Here is a 24,134-nt window from a genome sequence, read left to right on the forward strand (position 1 = left end):
CTGATTGAAAACTTGAATTGCCATCCTGAAAACCCTTCAATATATATTATTTGTTTCAGCATATTCAAAAATGTGGCTGAGTTTTTGCAGTAAACCAGTGCATATTTATGAGTATTTTATTTTGCACAATAATTAGTGGTTCATATCAAACCTATTGATCCAGGACTCTCCATTATTCCCTAGGCTGTTAATTTCTGGTATGTCCTGGTGATGAATGATGAGCACACAGAAAGGCGCTATCTAATGTTTTTCCTACTGGGTTGGGGTCTTCCGGCTTTTGTGGTGATTCTACTTTTAATCATCCTTCGAGGAATCTATCATCACAGCTTGTCGCAGATCTATGGCCTGGTCTACAATGATCTGTAAGTATATATGAAATTTACTCAAAACAAGAATTGAATGGATGTTTGTTCATTTCCCCTGTCTTACAGACTATACACACTTAATGGGTTGTTTGTGTGCTGCTGATTTTTAAACTGTCCAGTCCATTTAGCCAACTTTATTGAAGGTACTTTTCATGAAACAGTAAGTTTCAGGCAGGACATGGGCTAAAATCCACAACTTTTGACAACATATTATGCCCCTCACTACCAGACTACCACAATGTAAAGTTATTATGTAAAACCCAGGAAAGGGTTAGTAAGATTAGTGATGCATAAACTTGCCTCAATCTGTTCCAACATTCTTTCTCACTTTCTGCTCTTCTGCAAGTGGTTTGTTTTGCACAAGTCTTCCATCCATTTTGTCCTCTACTGAAATACCGTATTGTCCCAAATATAAGACGCACCTGCAAATAAGCCGCATCTTTAAAATTCAAGGCTTATTTGTGGTTGCGGCCTGCCTCCTGGCTCTGCCACCCTGAACAGGGGCGGCTGGTGCTGGCACTTAGCACCCTGCTCCCCAAGCCGGTACCGGCGCTCAGTTCTGAGTGCACTGCGCACCCGCCTCCTGACACAACTGCCTCCCGGCACTACCTTCCCAAGCTGGCGCTGGGGGAGGCTTGGGAGCGGCTGCTTCCGGGGGAGGGAGCTGTACCGCTTTGCCAGTGGCCTTTCCCCACTGCTCGGGGCAGGCTTGGGAGTCGCGGGTGGGTGGCACGCCATTGTCCGGCACCCCTGATGGCCCTGCTGGGCAGCTGTTTCAGCAGTGATACTGTAAGGTGGCGAATATAAGCCACACTTTAACTTTTCACAATCAGAATCTGGGGGGAAAGTGCGGCTTATATTCGGGCCAATACGGTACGTGTATATTTTTTCCACATAGTGCACAACAGGTCCACATATCAATCATCAACAGATACTTACAAATAATTTTCCTTCTCTCTGTGTTCCCTTTCAAAGTTAATTAATTTCCACAGGGGTGGTCCTGTTTAATACAGTGGTATCTTGGTTCTCAAATTTAATCCATTCCCGAAGTCCGTTCCAAAACCAAAGCATTCCAAAACCTAGGCGCACTTTCCCATAGAAAGTAATGCAAAATGGATTAATCCATTCTAGACTTTTAAAAACAACCCCTAAAACAGCAATTTAACATGAATTTTACTATCTAACAAGACCATTGAGCCATAAAACGAAAGTAATAAACAATGTGCTACAGGCACACAATCAGTCAACCAGTCGCTGAACTGGGTTCCACAAAACCCAGTCACAAAAACAAAACAAGAGAGAGCCACAAAAACACAAAATAAATAGCAAAAACAGACCGCAGCGTAACACTCAAAATGGAAATGTGGCACTCAAATCCGAAGTGTGGCACTCAAATTGGAAGTGTAACACTCAAAATGGAGCACGTTTGGCTTCTGAAAAAAGCTTGCTTGCTTCTGGATTTGCAGTGTTTGGGTTCCAAGTTGTTTGAGTATGAAAGCGTTTGAGAACCAAGGTACCACTGTATATTGCAGCAAAACCAACAACAATATTTTGCAAAGTTAATGAAGTGGCTAATAGTGCATCACAAAGCTATCTGTGACCGAAGTTTTAATCATCTTTACTCATAAGTAAGTCCCACCAAATTTACTCTCAGATGAGTGCGTCTAAGAAAGCAGCCTGTATCGTTAACTTGATTTCACAATTCAGTATATACTTGTCATCCTGTCTCCATTCTGCCACTCAGGCATCAGGGAGGGACAGTTTTAATATTTTACTTGTGACATAGGTCAGCCTTCCCTAACCTTGATTCTCCAAATGAATGCCAGCAGGTTCTTATATAACATAACAGGAATTACAGTGTTTACTCTGCAGCAGTGTGTCTTCTGGGCTTGTTTAGCAAGAGGAACACAAGTGAGCAGGCTGAATTATCATAACCTCATCTCGGAATAGTATTTATTTTAGGTTGGGGTGGGGAGGAGGGAGGGAGCCCTACCTGCAAAGAAACAGTTAGGAGCTCATTTAAGGCTTCTGAATGTTCATTTGTAGCCATATCTACACCTGTTCTGCACCTGATGACAGATGTGGGACAGGAAAGCATGGTTTGTGGGGAATGACCTGGAAGGCCAAATTTGGACCTGTGCCAGGCCTAAGTAGGCTTGTGGGCTAGACATTTCCCATCACTGTTTTAGAATAATACCAACAGCGTTGCAATATTCTCCAATAAAAACATTTAATGCCATATTTAAACTGCACTGGATACTTAGAAATGCATATCCCCTGACACTTGCTATTTGCAAAACTATATGCCCCTGTTGATGCACTATAAACAGCATACACTGTTACAAACTGCATCAATTAGGTCTATTTTTTAATGCATTTTCCATTTTTCTATTTACACATCATACATTTTCCATCATACAAAATTTCTCTACAGACTTCCCAATCCAACACTCTGTGGCATTCTAGATATACCTTACTTTCCTGCATATCCATTAATTTCCCCACATGATTTTTCTCCTTTCATTTCCTTCTTTGTTGTTACCTGTTGCTCATGAAATTACCCCTACTTGTAGGTTAGTATCAGTATCATAACTTTTTAAATATTCTCCACGGCTTTCCCACTCACCCCTTATCTATTTCTCATCCTGGTTCCTTATTTTGGCCATCATGTTTGCAAATTTTATCAGTTTGTATAGATCTTTATTGGGATCCCTTTTTCTTTCCAGTTTCTAGAATACACTATTCTGGCCACTGCTAATGCACGAAGAAATAGGTTGTGTATCTTCTTTGGTATCTCATCACCAGTTATTGCCAATAAGAAGGCTTCAGGTTTTCTGGGGAATGTAAACTTGAAAATCTTTTTTAGCTCATCGTAGAGCATCTCCCAATAATCTCCAGCATGTTTACAGAACCGCTACATTTGTATAAAAGATCCCATCACCTCTGAACACTTCCAGCACAATTTGGACCCTCTCTTATACATTTTGACAAGTTAACTGGGCATCAAGTACAACCTTTAGACAGAGCCTCTTTTGCATGCTGTCCTTTATCAAGTAGCAAGCCAAAAAGTTCACAGTTTGGTTCCATAGCTTTTCCCATTCTGAAATTTCAATGTTATGTCCAATGTCTATTGCCCATTGTGTCACCATGGCCTTTGACCATTTCATCTTTGGTCTCCCATTCTAATAATTTTTTTAATATATTTTGGATATTATTATTTTTGTTATTTCCTAATACTCTCAAGGTGGACGTGGGTGGTCCTGTGGGTTAAACCACAGAGCCTAGGACTTGCCGATCAGAAGGTCAGCGGTTCGAATCCCCGCGACGGGATGAGCTCCCATTGCTCGGTCCCTGCTCCTGCCAACCTAGCAGTTTGAAAGCACGTCAAAGTGCAAGTAGATAAATAGGTACCGCCCCAGCAGGAAGGTAAACGGCATTTCCGTGCGCTGCTCTAGTTCGCCAGAAGCGGCTTAGTCATGCTGGCCACATGACCCGGAAGTTGTACGCCGGCTCCCTCGGCCAATAAAGCGAGATGAACGCCGCAACCCCAGAGTCGGTCACGACTGGACCTAATGGTCAGGAGTACCTTTATCTTTAATACTCTCAATAATGCAATATTGGGTATTGCATTCATTAGATCTATCTTTAGGCCTCAGTTATAGAGCTTAGAAGAGGTCTTATGAAGCAAAAGGGAATGGTTTGGCTTTTTGTGACTTCCACAATTAGTTGTGGATAGGTTTTTAAAAAATATAAAAATAAAAATTAAGAATTATGCACATTTATTTTTAGACCGATTGCAAGCTGCCAACAACTCTTATTTTCAAAACCAGATAAACTTAATAAAACCACAAACAGTCTGTTAAGCTGAGACTGGAACCTAAGCAAATGGGTCATTTAAAGGGGAAGCCCTTTTTTACTCGACAAGGAAGCCCCCTGGGAAAACTTGGAGACAGTTCACCACAATGACATTTCATGTTAGATGTTTTAAGCTTGCAGTCATCTCTGTTTACCGTAAGCAAGTAAAGGTTTACTGTAAACCAGTAAACATTGTTCATGTTCAACTAACAAACAACATGCAAGATAGCTAATCTCATATGTTGTCTGAAAAGTATTATTATGTTGCAGATTAGTTATTTATCTCCAGATGTAGTCATATTAGACTACTCCCTTTTCATGGAAAACAGTCTTAAAACCAAAAGAAGAGCCCTGCTGGATCAGGCCAAAGGCTGATCTGGTGCCACATAGTGTTCTCGCAGTAGTCAATGACATGTCTTGGGAAGCCCACAATCAGGACTTGAATGCACCCTTCAAGTTTTAAGCAAGCTTTAAAAACCCATCTGTTCCAGCTTCTTTTTTATAGATGGCTTTATGATTCTGATGTTGAAATTTTTTAAACCTTCCAGCTGAGCTATAATAATAAGGCTTTATTTGCTGCCAGTGTGTTGTGTTTTTAAATAGCTGTTTTGATTTTATTCTTTCTATTTTTTATTATTGTTCTGTAACGTAGATTTTGTAAGTCCCTTGTGAGGGCATTTTCCCTGAAAAGCAACCTAAAAATACTTAGATAAGTAAACAAAATGATCTGTTGAATATCTTCCCACCTTGTGGCCTGACACATGCAGGCAGTGTTCAGCCTGGTGTTGGAAATCTCTAGATTTTCTGTCCTGGGGGACTTCAGCTTCCATGCCAAAGCCTCACTTTGGCTGGAGTGACTCAAAACATCATGGGCACCATGAAAGCTATGCATAGTTTTTTAAAATGTATGTTTAATGTATAAACATAGTTATGACCCAATACTACCTCTGGGAATACTACAAGGGAATAGAGGGAACAATTCTGCACTGGACATAGTGAGAGGGTTTATGGATGAGGGAAATGTCTAAAACTGATACCTTGTGATAAAGAGACATGTGGGACCTCCTAACTTTAGGAGTGCTTGCGCTTTTGCATGCAGAAGATCTCCATGTCAATCTGGCATTTTCAGGTATATGACTATGAAAGACTCCTGTGTGGGATGCTGCCAGCCAGTGCAGGAAATGCTGAGTTGGATGGACCAACAGTGTCTCAAAATGCAACATGCTCCCCCATACAGTCCCCTCATTCTTGAAGATTAAGCAGTTGGGAATATGCTGGAGTGCAGATGGCAGAAGACTTGGGTCAAATCCAACCAAACATGGCTTAGAGCCTGTTTGAGAACATGCTCTGTGGCGGTATTGGCAGCAAAGAAATCTTACTTCACTGCCAACATTGCATCTGCAGAATGCTATCTGGCAATGTTGTTCCAGTTTGTTAGAAGAACTGCATAGCCTCCTATTAATAACCTGCGAAACTATCAAAGGCGTGCTGGGACTTATTTGTGAAGCATTTTAAGGATTTTCAGTTGCTTCCGTCTACTGAGATGCCATATTGCAGGGCTTGCCAGCATTTGGAACCGGTGGGCACACTTTGAAATCTGGGCAGCAGTCACACTTTGTCCTGCCCCTTACCTTGTGTTGAATAGAACTTATGTGGATACGACCTAGAAAACTTCCATCTTTACACCTATCGTAATGTGCCACCATTGATGGAGTTGCAGCCTCAATTGTTTTGCACTGGCAGCAAAAAAGGAGCAAAGTGTGAGACAGGTATAAGGTGCAAAAACAGAAATGCTTTCAGGGTATTTGCAGGGATGCAATGAAACTTTAATGCCCAAAAATGGAGGTGAAGAAAAGGAGGGTCTGGCAGTTGAAGTACAGAAACAGAGCAAATTCTACCCTAATATAATTTGTGTGCATACTGTCCCTGACATTTCCTTTGCTTTTTAAACACATGCACCTAATGAATGGGATTAAGTGCCACACAATTGCAACTTGCCAGAAGGAACCATTCTCTCTCTCCTTCTCCTACACACTGTTGGAGTTCTCTCAATCCCATGAAACCCAATTTGGGGGGCAAGTGGAGAGGTGGGGGGGGGGAGGTCTGTTGCAGAAGCCCTCACATAGAGAGCTTTTGCTAACTTGATTAGTTAGGTGAATCCAGTCCCCCACCCCCTTTTTCAAACTGCATGTTATCAGCTTACTGACTGTGTTATTTTCCCCCCAACTGCACACTAAAAAAAGCACAACTTGATGGGGTTATTTGTATCTTGGTACCAAGAAGAACATTAAAGTGGGTAATAATGGATCAGTCACGACTCAAATTGTTAAGACTTTAATTAGATAAAGGCAACAGCTTGAACTTCAAAAAGCAGCTTTCAATCATTTTGAAAGGCTCCACTTGTGTGACATTTTAAGTGACGGGCACTTACTTGATTAACCTGCGTTGTCAATCAGAGGGTCACACCTTTGTATGTTCTTTTGGGCATTATCCCAAAATAGAAATCCTTTAACATAAAAGCCATCCTGTAACCTATATATATATAGAGAGAGAGAGAGAGAGTCAATCTTTTATTCAATCTCCAATTACATAAGTTTAGAGACATCAATGAAATTAGCAAGCAATATCCCACCCCACCCCCACCCTGTTGCATTAAGGGGATTCATTGTGAAGGCCTAAGGTATAATCCATAGAACATTGTTTATCCGATTTAAAAGTGAAATACGTAAGATTTTTTGCTGACACATTTTTCCCCTTTAAAATGCTGTTGGAGCAACTGGTACTCACCCTGTTAAGGGACTACAAGCTGAAAATGAATATCTGTTCCCCCAGGGCTCCGGGATAGGGAGGCAGAGGTTGCCACATGGTGCAACCTTAGTTGGAAAGGGAGAATCACCAACTTCTTGCATGGTCAGTGGAGGGGATGACTGCTTGGAGTTGCCCTCCACCTGTTCATGCTTGACCCTCTATATGCTTGCCCGCAATCCAATTGCGGCATGGGCACAGGGTGTGTGTACCCTGGTCACCCCTGGTGTATTTAGGAGGGCGACCTGGAGCAGGCTGCCCTCTCGGTTGACCGATGGCAGATTTACCACCTACCCCAGACTGTTAGGGGCCTGCTCAGTAGGGAAGTGGGGAAGTTGGCGTGGGGACTTTGTTATGGTTTATCGGCTGTCATATTCATGGCCAATGAGGAATCTTCTCCTGCATATACTAAGGTGAAATGTGCATAGGACTGCATATATTTTTGAAACATTAACATACAAAAATGCATTTTAGCCTTGGGTTTATGGGCTCTCCATGCAATCAAGAATACCAGTTGCTCAGGACTTCTAGTCATGTAAGAGGCTACGTGTGTATGCCTACATGTGTAGGCTTTGTTTTTCAGATATTATACTGAATGCACAATGACAAGGTTGATCTATGCGAAATGAGGAGCAGAACCTGTGCTTCTGCTCCCCTCTCCACATGCTTAATCTATACGTGGGGATGGTCGTTTGTTTGTAAAGGGCTCTCATTTCATGAAGAGCACTGCTTAAGTCTTTTGTGCATGTGATTATACAGCTGCTGGCTTTGAGTGCCCTGTCTCAATATTCACATGTAGAATCCCATTTAGTATTCCAACCCAGAGAAGGACTTCAGGGGGAAATGGTGCCCAGTAGTATAGCTGAGCATTACCTGCTGCACAAATTTGTACAATGAAGCAGTTACTTGCAAATTATAGTGACATTAGAAAGGCTACTGTGACAATGCTGTGACACTGCTAATAGCACTTTTAAATGTCTTCTGCTTTCCCCCTTCAATGAAGACCCTCAAGGTAGCTAACAAAATATAAAAGCCAACATAAAGACATATAACACCATCACTGAAACAACTATATCTATATCAAGAATTGGCCGTGATGTGCCAGCACAACAAATTGTTCATCACTATGACCAGGTGTGGCAAAACAGCGGAGCACAACTGTGTTAGGTAGCACAGAAACTGAAGAAGTGGAAGAAAGAGAGAGCAGCTACAAGTGATTTACAAGCCTTTCTAAAGGCCTTTTAGCTACTACAGTTATGCTGGCAAACATCTACTTTTCTGCAGTAAGCAGGTGCAATAGAAATGCAGACGACAGGCAGCAGAGCAGAGTTCCTCCACCCATTTGCCTTGTATAAGATAGTGCTGGAGATACATTGATGCTAGTCTGTAGATAGTGTTGCTAAGTACTACTTTCATTGTGGGAATAAGTCCTTCGTTCATTGCGAGCATGGGGCTACAGTGAAAAAAAAATCCTGTAGTATTTCTCCTGAGAGCTTTTTATAACTTTGCAAATATTTACCACCATCAAGGCAAGGGGGAAAAAGAGGAACCTCCCTTCCTAAAAAAACCCCAAACAAACCCAGGCAATAATCAGTGAGTTGTGCCTCTAAAATGTTTAAAATAGAAATGCTACCTTGTTACAGAAATACTATGTTGACGTCTTCTTGAGGAAAGAAGTGTGTTTTTGCTGATTGAAACTGTAGCCATTTTTAGATTGTGAAGAAGAACAATTTAGCATTTAATTTTAGAACAGTTGCAGCATACAGTATTTCTGGGTGAGTGGAACACCCATGCATGATGCAATGATTCCATATCTGGCACAAGCTTCCTGCAAGCAAATCCTAGGTACTTGAGTGGGTGGACATCTACACCTGCATTCATCTTAACTGACCACAGTGGGGCTCTGACTTGGATGCAACTCTCAGTGGGTAAAATGTTAGATGTGGAGCTGGAAAAGATGTGCATTTAGCTGTGTGATCGCTGCACACACAAAGATGTTCAAATGTTAGATGATATGTGGTGATTTTAACTTCCAGGGGGAACTTCCAGTTATTAGTCTGTTGCACCAAAAACAAGTCTTGTGACACCTTAAACACTGCCAAAGACTAGGTGTGGTAGCAATATCGTACTTCTGGGACAGAATACTATATACTTTTTTTTCCTGCAAATGATTGTGTACCTTCCCCCACCCCCAGTGTATGCATGTTAAATCAGACAGATACTCGGAAATATTTCCAGTGTGTCTCTTTATGTGTGTGAGAGAGATGTTTGCCCAGCATTCCAGTTCTTAGAATGATATCAAAACCTGAACATTTTATAGCTGACAAAAATAGAAAGCATTGAGTAGGCTGATCACACATTCGTTTAATAATAATAGGTGATACCCAGGTCATAATCAAAGTAGATTCCATTGAACTTAAGGGACTTATGCTACTTATGACCATTGATTTCAGTGGGTCTACTCTGAGTAGGGTTAATGTTGACTATCACTCAGCTGTTGTAATTTAGAGACTAGCAGTACCAACCACAAACATACTCAGAATCTCATCAGGAGTGATTTTTCAGTTTTGCCCACTTGCAACATTAAACTCTGTGGGTGGTATTCAGCTAAGTTTTACTCCAAGTAATCCCATTGATATTAACAAAGATGACAAAGCTAGGTCTATTAATTTCAGTAGATTTACTCTAAGTAAAATTTAGCTGAGTTTTGCCTTACAAGTGTATTTGATTTTTTTTTTAAAATCCTACTTTTCTGTATAAAAGACAAATAAAACAAGTCTAAACTGCTTTAATCAATAAAGTTAGATGGAACAGATTTACATTATCATTCTTAAAGGACATTTTTGTCCTTTAACCTTTCACCTGTCCTACAAGACTCACTTGATATTTGTCCTCATTTACTGGAGCTCAGGCAGGACAGCTTATACGTTGTTTTCTTATCCTTTCTTTGCATATCCTGAACATGAAAACTCACATATTCTTGATTCATGCAAAATAGTCAAGATAACATTTGGCATCACATTTTCTTGTGGTGGGAAAGGAATAGTTCTGATATACCCTCAACACTGTTTCTTCACATTTGATTTAATAGCTTTTGGGACAACACAGATATTTCCCAGTCATTCTCAACATTACAGCACACAGTGATTTAACTTATTCAGCTATTCAACTTTACATCTATCATCGCTGAACTTGTTCCTTTTATGTTGAAACTTCTGAAATGTGACTTCAGCCTACAGTGTTCAGAACAGTTTGATAAATCAAACTTGTAAATATCTTGAAATGTATAGAGACACAAATAATTTGAGTGGTGACCTGCTAGCTGTAGAAGTCTTTTCTCAGTGAAACAGAAAACAGCTGATGCTGAAACTAGGGATGTCACAAACCCACCTCCCCGTCCTTCATGAAGCAGTTTTTCAAGAGTTCCAAAAGGGAGATAAAGGGTGAGTGAATGTACTTTTAATTGAATGAATGCATAGTTAGTAGTTTCAAAGCACGTTAACAAAAACCAGGCCACTTCACCTGATATATGGAGTGAAAAGTGCAAGGCATCAGTGCACTGCAAACAAAGGAGGAAGCCAACTTCAGAAATAAATGCAGTGAATCCTAAACTGCATTTGCAGCTTTACAACTCTTCAAAAAGCATCAAAATAGGTGCAGTTCCAAAAAGAAGATGACTCCCTGCTTTGATCAGTTCCTCTTAAACATAATTCTACAATCTGGTAGAATCAAATCAAAATTTGTAATACAACCTACAGAGATCTTAAAGGATGAGCTGAAACACACAAACAACAAAAGCGTTAATGGGAGGCATGTTGAGTTGTTTGTTTGTTGTTGTTCTCCACTGTAATATGAATCCAAAATATTATTTGTTTCAAGAAAATGCCAATTCAAAATAAACTGCGTTGCAGGCAATAGCAACAAGTTGAAAAGTTTCAGTATGTCATTGAGTAAATAGCGTCATACACACCACAGCTGTTTTTAAACTTTGGACACGTGAACAGTTGATACGGCTCATCTGAGAACTGTTTACTTTTAAAGTTCCTTGTGCTCAGAGCAGAATGCATTGTAGAGAAAATCCCCTGTTGATGTTGCATTGGCAGTTAAGGGGATTTCTGGTGAAGTCAGGTACACTGCATGAAAGAGAAACCAAAACAAGAGCTCTGTAAATGGTAATAAAGGGCAAGTCCAGCATATGTGCAAAAGGAAGGGTGTAACTTTAGTTTTTGTTTTAGTTTTCTTCTGTTCCACAACTAAATATGCCTTTGGTTGCCTTATCAGCTGATTTGAAAAGTTATCACATGCTATTGAATTTTACATTCCAACTATGAAGTTGTTGTACCTTTATGATCAAAAGTGCCTGCCAAATGGGCCTGTATTCAGTCCCTAAAGTTTCCATGTGGTACATCTGTTCTCAATCGGAAGCCACAGAAGCCGCGTCAAATATTCGGGTTCCAAAGAACGTTCGCAAACAGGAACACTCACTTCCTGGTTTGCAGCATTTGGGAGCCAAAATGTTTGAGTCACAAGGTGTTCAAGAACCAAGGTACGACTGTATTTAATAGTTAAATGTGTTTTGTTGGTTTTTTAGTGATTGTTTATAAGTTGTGTGCTTGTGGTATTTTTGAATTTTTTTATATTTAAAATAATAAAAAGGAAGAGGGTGGGACTAGCTTTGCTTTTCTGGGAAACCTGGGGTGATATGCAATGTAATCTATGTTAAAATCATTTGGTAGTATGCTTGTTCCAGAGGTGAAATGTTTCATTTTGTACTGCAAGAGAATGCATAAGCAAGTTGTTGGTAATTTTGGAATCACCCACTCTTCTGTTTGTCCTGTGATTCCTAGGCACGGGTTCGGGAGGTTTTTGTTCTGTCCTGCCACTTTCCTTGAGAAAGCCTGTGGTTTACTGCTGAATCAGACAAGACATCAGTTGGGTTTTCTGTGAATTGACATTTGTTCAGTAAACAGTGGGCTTTCCCCAGGGAAAGCAGCAGAACGAAAGAGAAACCTATCGGACCCATGCTAGAAATCACGGGACAAACAGGAGATATCAAGGGGCAAAGGAAAACGTGGATGAGCCCTTTGTTGTGTGATCCATTGCACAATGAGTTTCTGCTAGTGCATCTATTGCATTGGAGTCCCCTGTTGTGCAACATTAAAACTCACTCGTGTACTGGTGCAAGAGCGCTTGCACTAGCAGACAGAGAAGGTTGGATGCAGCCTTTGGGGTTTTCATAACTAGCGGTATGTGCTTTGATGGAGGCTAGGGCAAGCACACACAGTCTGCTCATACGAAGCTGCATTGACTGAGCATGGGGAGTGGGATCGTTCCTGTTCACTTTGCCCCAATCTTCTGAGTATGCTGGAGTTGGGTTGAGGCCTCAAGCACAATGCCACTCTATCCCTCCCATGTTTTCAGCCAACATAGTTTTATTATGTGAATGGGGTTTCAGGCACCATGGAAATGTTTAGAAAGAAAGGTGTATACTGGAAAACAGGAGCTATTGGCTGGCTTGGAAGTTACATCACAAAATACAATCCAATAGGTGCCTGTGACACTACTGCATAATCTTTCCCACAGAAAACTGTGCTTGTGGGTGGGTGCAGGGAGAGAAAACCCTCAAGTAACCATAGTAAACAGACCGATCCCTGGGAAATTGTGATTTATTTGGAACCGAGGCAGTATCATCTGAGCAGATGTATGATGTCTGTGCTGCCCTCCTGAAAGAAAGTTAGTGTCTGGGAAGACTCTGACTATGAATGCAGCAGAATAGCTATGGGGCAATTAATCTACATTAGGTGATCTTTAGCACCCATAAAAGTTGGTCGACTAAAAGATAGCTCCCTGTTTTATTCTGTGGGAGTTACGTAGCAACAAATGCCTATAGCAATCTCATTAGTGTTTTCTTTGTAGCACAGAGAGTTGACGAGACTCACAGTCTGCCATGCTTTAGATGTAAGCAGCCACAACTGTCTGTCCCCTCCCCCCCTTCCTTCCAGAGAACAAACAAGCTAACATGATCTGAGCCAGTGGTAACCTCAAGCATTTGTCTTAATGTTTGCTCAGCAACAGCATGTAGCAGCACCGGCAGCCAATAGGAAGGTTTTGTACTGCTGCCTTTACATATAGTTCAGCATGTGTCTGCTGTTTCCTGTTTGTCAGCTGGGAACACCAGATGCAGTTCTTTTGATAAGAGGTACTTGGGTTCAGAATCTCTGCTCAGGTCTTTCAAATGTGGATTTAGGGCTATTTGCAGACTAAATCCACTCAGAGATACTGCCTTAGTGCTTTCTCCTAAAAAGTAAATAACTGTGAACAACGATACGCACACACTCTCAAATTGTAATACCATTGTTTACAAACTGAACTGGCCAAAACCAGATAACTCTTCTGGTGCGTTCATCGCACTTTGTGCATCTCTCCACATCATTCTGTGGGCAGCAAAGGAAACCGCAAGGACAAAATGAGTATACATGCAAAGAGCACACAGTCATTTTAAAAGCAGTCACCATGCATAAAGCGGCAGCAGAATCCAGTGAGAGGTCTGTTGTGCAGTGTAAGAGACAATATGCAATTCACACTGCAGGAAGGAAAGAATGAATTGGTTTGTACTGGCTAAAGACATTGACGCACAGAGAGATCATGCTTAGGACAAGAGGATCAGCCAAAGGAGAATTAGGAGGGCCCTTTGGCTGATTGACATCCGATGTCCCTTTAAATGTGCTGTGGAAGAGTGGATTCTTGGCTTGTTTTCGTTTTTATTTTTGTTATGTATTTTGTGTTTTTTTTAATTGTAATTTTATGTTGTGAACCACCCTGAGTTCTATGGGTATAGGGCACTATACAAATTTAAATAGTAGTAATAGTAATAATAGTAATAGTAATAATGTCCGAGGCATCTCCCCTTTTTGACTGCAACAGCGCATGTCCACTTGGTTCTTAAAAATTGCACTAAAAATTGCTATATTAGTATTTAACCCATTTTAAGCTACTGTAAGGGACCCAGCAAGTCACAGAGCTCAGTTCCCTGAATCAATGTGCTGGGAAAAGAGTAAGGTGCCAGATAAGGAGGACACTCATTGATGGCTGCAAGAGGCTTGGGTCATATCCACAGCATGCATTTAAAGGTCTCATATTCCACTTCAACAGTTATAGCTCCAGGCCCAAGAATCCTGGGAACTGTGGTTTGTTAAGATTCTCCTAACACAGCTCAGCACCTGTAACAAACTGCAATTCCAAGGATACTTTGGGGGAAGCTATAGCTGTTTAAAGTGGTATGATATGGCTTTAAATGTATAGTGCAGATGAAGCCCAATGGACGTACAGTGGTACCTCGGAAGTCGAATGGAATCCATTCTGGAAGTCCATTCGACTTCCAAAACATTCGGAAACCAAGGCGCAGCTTCCACTTGGCTGCAGGAAGCTCCTGCAGATGATCGGAAGCTGCGTCAGACGTTCGGGTTCCAAAGAACGTTCACAAACCGGAACACTCACTTCTGGGATTGCGGTGTTTGAGAGCCAAAATGTTCAACTTGCAAGGCGTTCGGGAGCCAAGGTGTGACTGTATTTTAATTAAAGCTAAGGCTGTGCTTGTTTATGCCAGAGGGAATTTGCTGGTGACTCTCCACAGCAGTGTCAAATTAGATGTAAAACACACCTAGTTCCATGCACCCTCTTGTGTGTATGTGCAAGAACTGGGTTGCAGATGCAGATATGTGTTCCCTGGGTTTCAACTGAGCACTGCTTACAAAAGAATTAGTGGTATGGAGAGTCAGCAGGTAAGCTCATTTTGCCAAGTCAGCATTTTCTGCCAATAGCCTATTTCAAAATGTTCCAATTAATTTCTCTGATAAGTCTTTACATGCACTCAGTAGAACAGAGCACATAATATCAAGCATTCAACAAGAAGGTGATTTAGAATTAAAAGGGAAACAGAGTAAGATCGGTATACTGGTGTTCCTTCCTACAGGTGGTATAAGAGCAAGAAGAGTGCCCAGTACCGTATTTTTTGCACCATAACACTCACTTTTTTCCTCCTAGAAAGTAAGGAGAAATGTCTGTGCGTGTTATGGAGCGAATGCCTGCGGGTGGCGGGGTGGATCTGCTGCAGTCGTGAGCAGAGGATCCATGGTTCCCCTTCCTTCCCTCCTCCATGGTTACAAAGCATGGATCCACATGGATCCTCAGGATTTTTGCATTGGGCTACTCCAAACTCACTGTCAGATCACATGTCTGTGGCCACAGCATGAACCACAAAAATCATATATCCACTATTTCGTTTAGAATTTTTTTTCTTGTTTTCCTCCTCTAAAAACTACGTGCGTGTTATGGTCTGGTGTGTGTTATAGAGCGAAAAATACGGTAATTGTAGTAGCCTCTACTTCAGAGGCTTGCAACTGGGGGAAAAAAAGGCAGATCTTCATTTGGTAGAATTTCTTATGTAGGAAGCTATAGCTTTCCTCTCAGTTATTTTCTGTTGACAGGCTCAACCTATTCTTTGACCTTTGTTGCTTCTAGTTTAAACTCAAGCTGAATCTAGAATTTGATTGTGTGAACAGAGGAATGAGAATGAAGGGGAATGAGTCAATCCTAATTTAAAATCTTCCTTTAGAATTCACAGAAACAGGGATGGCATGTGTTTAAATGCCCAGCAACTCTCATTAGGTTCATTGAAATGAACGGGATCAGTACAAGGGGGCAGAACTAGGAAATTTGCAGGTTCCCATTTATAGAGTTGGCACAATGTCTGTATGCTCCTTGTACATGATGTCATCTTAGAACTTCCATTGAGCCCTGTTCAGGCTAGAATTAGGAGCATAGGAAGGTGCTTTCAATCTGTTAGACACTACTAGTCATGCTTCCTCAGTTTTAATAGAGGTTTTGTCAGGTCTGAATTAAGACCTTTTGAGGCCCTAAGCACTTAAAAGCTTTTGGTGCCCCCATATATATCTAATTCAATATATATATAAATAAACCATAAAATAAAATTTTATTTTTCGAAATAAAACAAAACCTACAGTAAGATGGAAAATAATGTTTATTTTTGTATACTTCCACTTTACTCCATGATACGAACAATTTCAATACTATCTTACAGCTGAATCCTGTGCTTTTGTGCTTTAATTTAGACAGAATTTGTCACAGAATTTGTGAATTGAAAAGTGGAGTTGCTGGTCCATGGTAAATCCGGCAATGGAAAATTTCTGTGGTGCCCCCCCCCTTCCCTTGATGCCCTAAGCACATGCTTATTTTGCTTATTTTGCTTAAATCCAGCCCTGGGTTTTGTGATTTGTCAGTCTTGACAATGAAAGTGTAGTTTGTTTAAAGTTAGTTATGCACTTGAACCATGGCAATGGCTTAGTTTTTGTAGGCTCTTCTTTCTTTCTTTCTTTCTTTCTTTCTTTCTTTCTTTCTTTCTTTCTTGCATTACGTTTTTTAGAGCGGAAATACTACATAAAAGATCCAGGTTTGCGTAGGTACAGCTGTCCACACCTTGGCAGAATCGGCACAAGGCTCAATGCAGACACACAGTAATGCAGATGCACAGCTGGAAATTTGAGGCCTGTGAGTTTCCAATACAGTCAGTGACCATTTTAGGTGCGTCCAACTGATGTGCAACCGCTGGCGCGTGTGTCCTTTCGGACCCGGAAGGGGGTAGGGCAGGCTTATACGCACTCTGCACCACACGTAGGGACCAGGAATGGAACCCCTGTGTGAAATGGTTGCCACCCGTTCCTCAATAATGGCCCAGCATACTGGAGTGTATGCCCACCTGTTCATGTCCAGAACATCTGTTGTGAATCCTTTGTAAAGCCACCTGCACATGGGTGGTTGCAGTCAGATGAGGATGCCTTTAATCATATTTATGCCTAAATCACAATGACTGTACTAATAAAGATTACACATTCATATTTTGGAGAACTAATAAGTAGCTTTGGGGTTTTTTTGTATCTCCGCCCCCCCCCCCCCGCCTGTTTGTTCTTGCTATGTAAAAAGCAAAGTAGGCATGGGTGCACCATACCTTCCGAAAGAAATTGAAATTTTTACTATAAATCTTTTTCCCTTGAAATAACAGAGTTCAGAAATTAAAGCCCAAAGGAATGGAATCTACTTGGAGCTTTGTGCCTAGCAATGGAGAAAAATAAATCTATTTGTATTCATTGGAAACTAAATTGACAATGGTGTTTTCTCTTCTTAAGCCGGATGTATATTTTTATCCTTCATGCTTCATGAAGTTTCTAAAATCAGATGATTGTGTGCTTCCTTGAAGATGTTAAGAGTGGATTAACGGCAGGAACATCCTGTTGATAGGAATTCTTGAGCTGAAAATGTTTGTTCCCGTACAGCCAAAAACCTGTTTATTTTCTGAATAAAATAACTTATGTGTCATTGTCTGTGCAATCTTATATGTGTTTAGTCTGAATTAAGCCATATTCAGTTCAATTGGATATTTTCCCAGATAAGCATGCTTAGAGATGCAGTCTTTAATGATGTAGATTAAAGGTCCTAAGAACTTTACTGAGACAAATCGAGAAATTCAGCATTTTACTAAGGAGAATACAAAATGGCAGTAGCTGTAATGCTAGCACATACTAGAGGCATACTTTTCAGCAGTGCTATGTTTTAAAAAAGGAATGCAAGCAGGTGCAAAGGGAACTGTAAGTAAGTAAGTCAAGGGAACTGAATATGTATTGAGTTTAGGGAAGGCTTGTAGCTAATGGGTGGGACATTTGATGCAGACTGAGGATGTCTCCAATCTGAAACTCTGGAGAAATGATGCCAGCCAGTGGAGGCAATACTAAAAGCTAGATGGATCCATGTCCTGACTCAGTATAAGCATCCTGCATTCCTAAAACCTGTTTAGAGCCACCGCTTCTGCACTAGGCGCTAAAATCCATTGTACAAAATATTCCAGTGAAGTTGTCCTTGGAAGATGCGACATTGAATTTCCATCAGTGGAGAAGAAGGCAATGTTCTCATCCATCCTTGACTAATGCAATGCTCATCCATCTCCCCCTCCTAATTTGCCCACCCACGGTTTGGTTTGCAGAAGGAAAGTACTTGTTTCCACCTGTTCTTTGATTGCCAAATTGGAATATAGACGTCTAGCCTCACCCATTTGCCCACCGCAGTGTAAAAATACTGAGTGTAAGTTATAATTTAAACGGATGAAAAAAGCAAACAGCCACAAAGGAGGAGGAAATGGCAAGAGGAGGTAGTTTGGTGAGGAAAAATGGCTTCAGCCTCCAAGTGGCATGTAGTTTGGTTTAACTACAATGGAAATTATTCCCTTTCATTACACACGAAACTCCTCGATTTTTTTTAAAGTGGTTTTTTTAAATTGTAAAAAAAGATGTTTGTGGTTATAAAGGCTCAAAATGGAAAATTACACAGCACACTTTAAAGAAATGGTGCAATTAAGTGTCCATATTAAATAAACATATTTAGAACTGTAAAAAATAATTTTCTGTGTACTTAGCTCTTTTTTGTTTATATTGGAATAAGAAGAAAATTAATCACATTTTAATAATTATGATTTTTCGTTATTTCAAGATGTACAAGGCAATTAAGACCACTTGAAAATAAATAGTCATGTTATTTGAGTAGGTAATTAAACAATTTGTAGCTTGTAAGGAAATGTCGGATTCCTCCCCCCTCCCTTGCACCATGCAAACTGCCTATAATGTCTGGAAATTACCTAGTTTTTCTCTTTCTTTCCAGGTGCTTTATCCCAAATATTTATGCAGCCCTTTTCACTGCCGTGCTGGTTCCACTAGTATGCTTGGTGGTGGTATTTGTGGTGTTTATCCATGCCTATCAGGTGACTCCCCAGTGGAAAGCATATGATGATGTATTCAGAGGAAGAACGAATGCTGCAGGTATGGAAAATGGAATGGTCCTAATCAAACTAACAAGGCAGGTTCCTACAATAACCAGTCTCTCCAAATAGGTAGCCACTTTCTTACTGGAAGGCTTCCTGTGCCTTTAACAGCTTTTGTGTTATGCAGAAATTAAACAGGTGAATAAGTCCTTCTTCCTATTTCTCCCACTGAAGCAGCCGGGTGCAGTGGCTGCCCCCAGATGACAGTTGTGGGAGAGGAGGCCTGATGGAGGTGGCATGTTGCAGCAGAGTCAATGGAGTGAGTCCTGCTTCTCAGCTCTCCCAGTGCTGGAATGGCTTCCCCTTTTTGTAGCCATGTCCTTCACCATTTTAGGGCATAATCTGTGAGAAAGTTCTCTGTGTAGGCCCCACTGAAATAAACAGCACCTCTCATCCATTTTGAGCAGTGCTGAGAAAGTCTTTGTTGATTTTGCCCACAGAACATTGGTAGGGATTTCTCCACAAATACTTACTCTTTTATCAGATTTGTGAGGAAATCCCCATAGATTTTTTCTTCTTCTAGATCTCAGGTCAGATAAGTTTAAGTGTAGCACTTATAGTGACCTAAAGTCAGTGAGCAACTGTCCAAATGTACTATACCTAACATACTGGGGATCCCTTTTGCTATTATTTTTATTTATTCCGTTTTGATCTTCTGCCAGTTTATTTCTACGTACAGGAAGAAGTCATGTTAGTGAATTTCCTGTTGGCATAAGTCCTGGAGACCCAACTCCTTTGTCTCATGAGAGAGAAAAAAAGAAGTACAATCTGATCACACGGTGTACTCATTTCCCCTTTTCCCCTCCCCCCACTTCCTGGCTTATTTACTTCAAACTTCTGAGACAATTAGAGCGGAAAGGAAAGTTTAGATTGCCATTTGTGTCTTTCAATTTCTTTTAAACTAAAGAGCGCTGAGAAAAGTGGTGGATTTTATGACAGGGAGCTGCATTTCTGTCATCCTACCTAAGGGGAATATGTCCTATTGAACTCAGACGGTTCAATGAGTTAGTGTGCTTAGGATCTTGCTGCTCAATTCAGTTTTATGTACCTGCTGTTTCATATAACTTTTGTTATCACCTTAGATAGCATGAAGAGGCTAGGTGGATTATTGCCTTTATTACTTCTTCTTTTGTCGTAGTTTGTTATCCATCTGCAGTAGCAAACATGGGGCTGGTAAGCCCATCAGAGCTAGTCCATCTTTAAAATGAACACATAAATTCAATGAATCAATGAGATGAAGTTCTAGATCACGGAGGTTGTCTCGGTAGCTTTTTCACAAAGCAAGATTATGGCATGGTACTAATAAAAATGGTGATGTGTATGGCTTCAGTAGACTGCGTCATCTGGTGTATGCGTGTGTGTTTATTGTAGGTGGCATGCAACATGCTTGAGCCATCTGTAATTATTTTTGCTTCAAGCATCTTCTGCCATGCATCTGCTTCTTAATTTTTGTATGCTGTTACAGACTGCATCAGTTGATCTGTGACTTAATAGTCACTAGTGAGTAGTCCTATTTTGCAGCAAGGACTTGAACTATATATCCTTGTGCAATTAAAAATGGTATTGTCTACCTACTGACCTGAAAAACCTGATAGGAACGGAATTCTGAGAAGCAAAAATACATGATTTTACTATGAGGTAATGTGTTTCGAGATGTGTCAACAGGAACATTTTTTTTCAAACCGAAATAGGTGAGTCTTTTGAGGGTGAAATGTATAAAGGAATTGTACTCTCCCTAGAGAAAGTATAACTTGTAGAGAAAGAGCAACTCTGGCAACACTCTAACTCAGAGTTAAGTGCACTTAAGCCCATTTAAATGAATGCACTCTGGCACACTTTGCTTATTGGATTGTGGCCTGTTGTGTTTATAAGAAATATGAACGACCTTTTAAGGTAGAAGGTACTAAGGTAGGAGGTACTATTGGGTCATACAAAGCTTGGTATAGTTTTTTTTTAAAAAATTCCTTTGGCTTCAGATTAGATGTTAGGAGTTCATTGCAGAGCTTTCTCAGTGGTTAAGAATCTCCTGCAAACTAGTCTGTGGATGCAAAGCAACACTTGGACGCACACTGTGACACTTTAAGACTAGCCACTTCAAGGTTAAAGATGCTCAGATCCATTGAGACTTGAATGCCACTGTCAGTCTTTGGTGGCATTACTTAGTCCAGCCCCGGTGGATGAGTTCCAGTTGTTGAAGCCTGGTTGCATAGACAAGATGCCTCGTTGAGAACTGTCCATTGCCGATGCAGCTTCCCTTTGCCCCTAGTCCCTCATTACATTGAGTAGGGAGGGAAACTCTCTCTCGGTCCTTGAGAGAGAGAGTAGTCCTGGTCACTTTAGAATAGTGCCATGACTTCTGAAGAAACCTCAACAATCAGCTGGATTCTATTCCCCTGCCTGCCCGCCTGCCCCCACAAAGCTTGGGTTATTCTAAACCAAATTGGACTCAGCTGTGTCCCCAGTGATATCACTTATCTGGATCTGGCAGCAGAGTGAGACATCTCTGCCTCCCACTTCTGTACCTGGTGCACTGTGAAAATAGACATGGGAAACTGCATTTCCCAGATTGATGTTTGACTCACAGCAGCATTCCAGGCACCTGAGGGAGGTTGAGGGACCTCCCGCTACTGTTACGGTTACCCATCGGCCATGTAAGAAGATGGGTAGAAAGGGTGGAGGGAGAACTGTACATGAATGAGGCTTTGGAGATTGAGTGAGGAAGGGACCAGTTTCAGTATAGTTTCAGTATGTTGCTTTCCTTGCATTTGTGCATTATAAGCCCCCAAGTAAGTGACACCAGCTTTGGTGATTCTAACAGGTACCATAATTTCTTTACAAATAAAGAGCTAGGATCTTCAACATTCCATCAGACAGCAAGGTGGTTAATACATAATATATGACCTATAGCAGCAAGAGAGACTCCTCCTTGCAGTGTTTAGAGTGGGGCTCGTGGACTTCACCAGCAGTGAGATATTGTGAGCTATCAGTAAGTTGTGAGTGCACATTTCAACATGTTGGGCAAATGGCACAATCTGTGCATGTTTACCCAAAACTAAGCCCCAACACAATCAATGGGGCTTCTGCATAGAATGCTGCCTTCCTTGACTTTTTGAAGCATTTCTTCAGTTCTGTTGGGTCTATGAATAGATCTTCTTTACAGATGAAAACTGAACTCCCATGATTCTGTATGGTGTGTGAGATTCTGTGCTAGAAATCAAATGTTCAGCGTTGCTGTGTTACTGCAGCCAAGCAAAATTGTTGCCATTGGCCATTCTTTCAGCATTAAAAATCTCCAAAAAGGGAAAGATTGTTTTCTGTTTTCTGAAATATGAACATATTCAGCTTATAAAACCATATTGCTTTATTTATTTGGAAGGTTTCAGTTGGTTCAGATTGTTTTCTAAGCCGGTTTGTATAACTTTGCTGCAAAGTGTTTTGTTCTTTGCCAAGAGTTTTAAAAATATTTGTACAGGAACCAAATGGAACAGTAGCTAAAATAAAAAAATCAAACAAACTAACAGCTTGAGCCTATGGATCAGAAGCCCAAGTAGTTACATCTGCCACTTAAGAAACTCCTTCCCCCAACCCACCACTTTCCCCTCCTTTCATCCCACCTGCTCCCTTCCATGGTGTACCAACATGTGTTTTCCTAAAGGGGAGAAAACAGTGGTTAGGGAAATGATTATGCATCCCACCCCCCTTGCATTTTTGCCATTTCCTTATGCAGCTTTGCAGGGAAAACAGCAGGCTCTTGGACTTTTATTACACACAAAAAGTGTGTAATGTTTGTTCAAGGCTGATCACTTGTACTACATAAATCTTTTCTGCATAGCCCTGTCAGGAGAATCTGCAAGTTTGATCCAGTTTGCTCTGGACATTAAATAGGATCATCTAGTTTGATGTTCCAAGTCTGAAATCCCTAGGGCATTTTTGTGTGTGAAAATATAGCCAAACAATAGAACAGAACGTGACTAGCTGCTCTAAATTTTTACGCCTCAACCCTGCAGGTCACTTTCCATGCTCTGGTTTTCAGAAATACAGGTGCTCCAGTAAGTCACTCCCAGATATACATATATATAAAATCATTGCATGCGGATGATTCATATATGTGTTTACTCTCACCTTAGAAATGAGCATGCTGAGTCATAGAATATAGCAGCAATGCAAGGTAATTGACTAACAGATGACAAGTTTTGATGAAGGGGAATGATGTATGGAACTTCTTTTGAATTGCCAACAAGTCATTAACTGTTTTTAATATAACTCTTTCCAAATGTTCACACCCAGTTCTCCACTTAAGCCAATCATATATATATATATATTTAAAAAACAAATCTTGTTTGGTTTGTTCCTGAACATCTGGGATGGCAAAGCTTTGATGCCCGAGGCATCGATACAAAGTATAATTACGATTCAGATACCACCTTCGCTAATGAAGCCTGACATGTCAAACAGTCTAAACTACCCTTCCCGACCCCTCCCTTAGATATCTATCTGCAGTATTTTTCTACTGACCATTTTTCAGATGGTGCCACATATTGGTACTACCCAATTTAGGGGCCCAGTGATACTATTAATACAGGGGACTGTTGCTTTGCATTTCTGCCTTCTACTTATCCTGTGCCCAGAGGGGTTTCCTACTAGTGTTTACTTCCCCACCCCTATTTCAAACTCATTCATTGTTACATTTTCTCTCCACAATTCCCACACAGATGTTTTGGGGTTTTGTTTTGTTTGCTCATTAGGCTAGTTTCTACACACTGCTTGTCTGGATGGAGGATAAGCATTAACATTCAAGGACACATTCTAGCTAGGCAAAACCATGAGAGGAGGCTTTGCAGCTGGACCAATGAGGGGCATGGCCAGAGAGAGTCCCAAGGGCCAGATAGCATGCCCTGGAGGGCCACATTCAGCCTTACAGCCTGAGGCTTCCCACCCCAGGCATGTGTGTGTGAGAAATACAATAAGGTTAATACTAGGACTTGCCAATCAGAAGGTCGGCAGTTCGAATCCCCGCGACGGAGTGAGCTCCCCGTTGCTCGGTCCCTGCTCCTGCCAACCTAGCAGTTCGAAAGCACGCCAGAGTGCAAGTAGATAAATAGGTACTGCTCTGGCGGGAAGGTAAATGGCGTTTCCGTGCACTGCTCTGGTTCGCCAGAAGCGGCTTAGTCATGCTGGCCACATGACCCGGAAGCTGTACACCAGCTCCCTTGGCCAATAAAGTG

At 41.1% G+C, this 24,134-nt stretch overlaps 2 protein-coding genes across 5 annotated transcripts in view; both read left to right on the forward strand.

Moving 5' to 3' along the window:
- Window positions 1–24,134, forward strand: part of ADGRV1 (adhesion G protein-coupled receptor V1) — a 234,284-nt gene that overhangs the window by 175,972 nt on the left and 34,178 nt on the right. For 3 of the 4 annotated variants that reach the window (XM_083576416.1, XM_083576417.1, XM_083576418.1), the window contains 2 exons: window positions 184–362; window positions 18,750–18,907. In XM_083576416.1, the coding sequence (XP_083432542.1) occupies window positions 184–362; window positions 18,750–18,907 (337 nt within the window). The remainder of the gene's footprint in view (window positions 1–183; window positions 363–18,749; window positions 18,908–24,134) is intronic. The other variant, XR_014539750.1, reaches the window with a different exon arrangement.
- The window catches only part of LOC310744908 (uncharacterized protein), a 263,309-nt gene that overhangs the window by 46,056 nt on the left and 193,119 nt on the right, over window positions 1–24,134 (forward strand). The gene's annotated exons all lie outside the window — the stretch shown is intronic.

The sequence above is a fragment of the Podarcis filfolensis genome (assembly GCF_964270895.1).
Source record: "Podarcis filfolensis genome assembly, chromosome: 11".
Taxonomy (NCBI): domain Eukaryota; kingdom Metazoa; phylum Chordata; class Lepidosauria; order Squamata; family Lacertidae; genus Podarcis; species Podarcis filfolensis.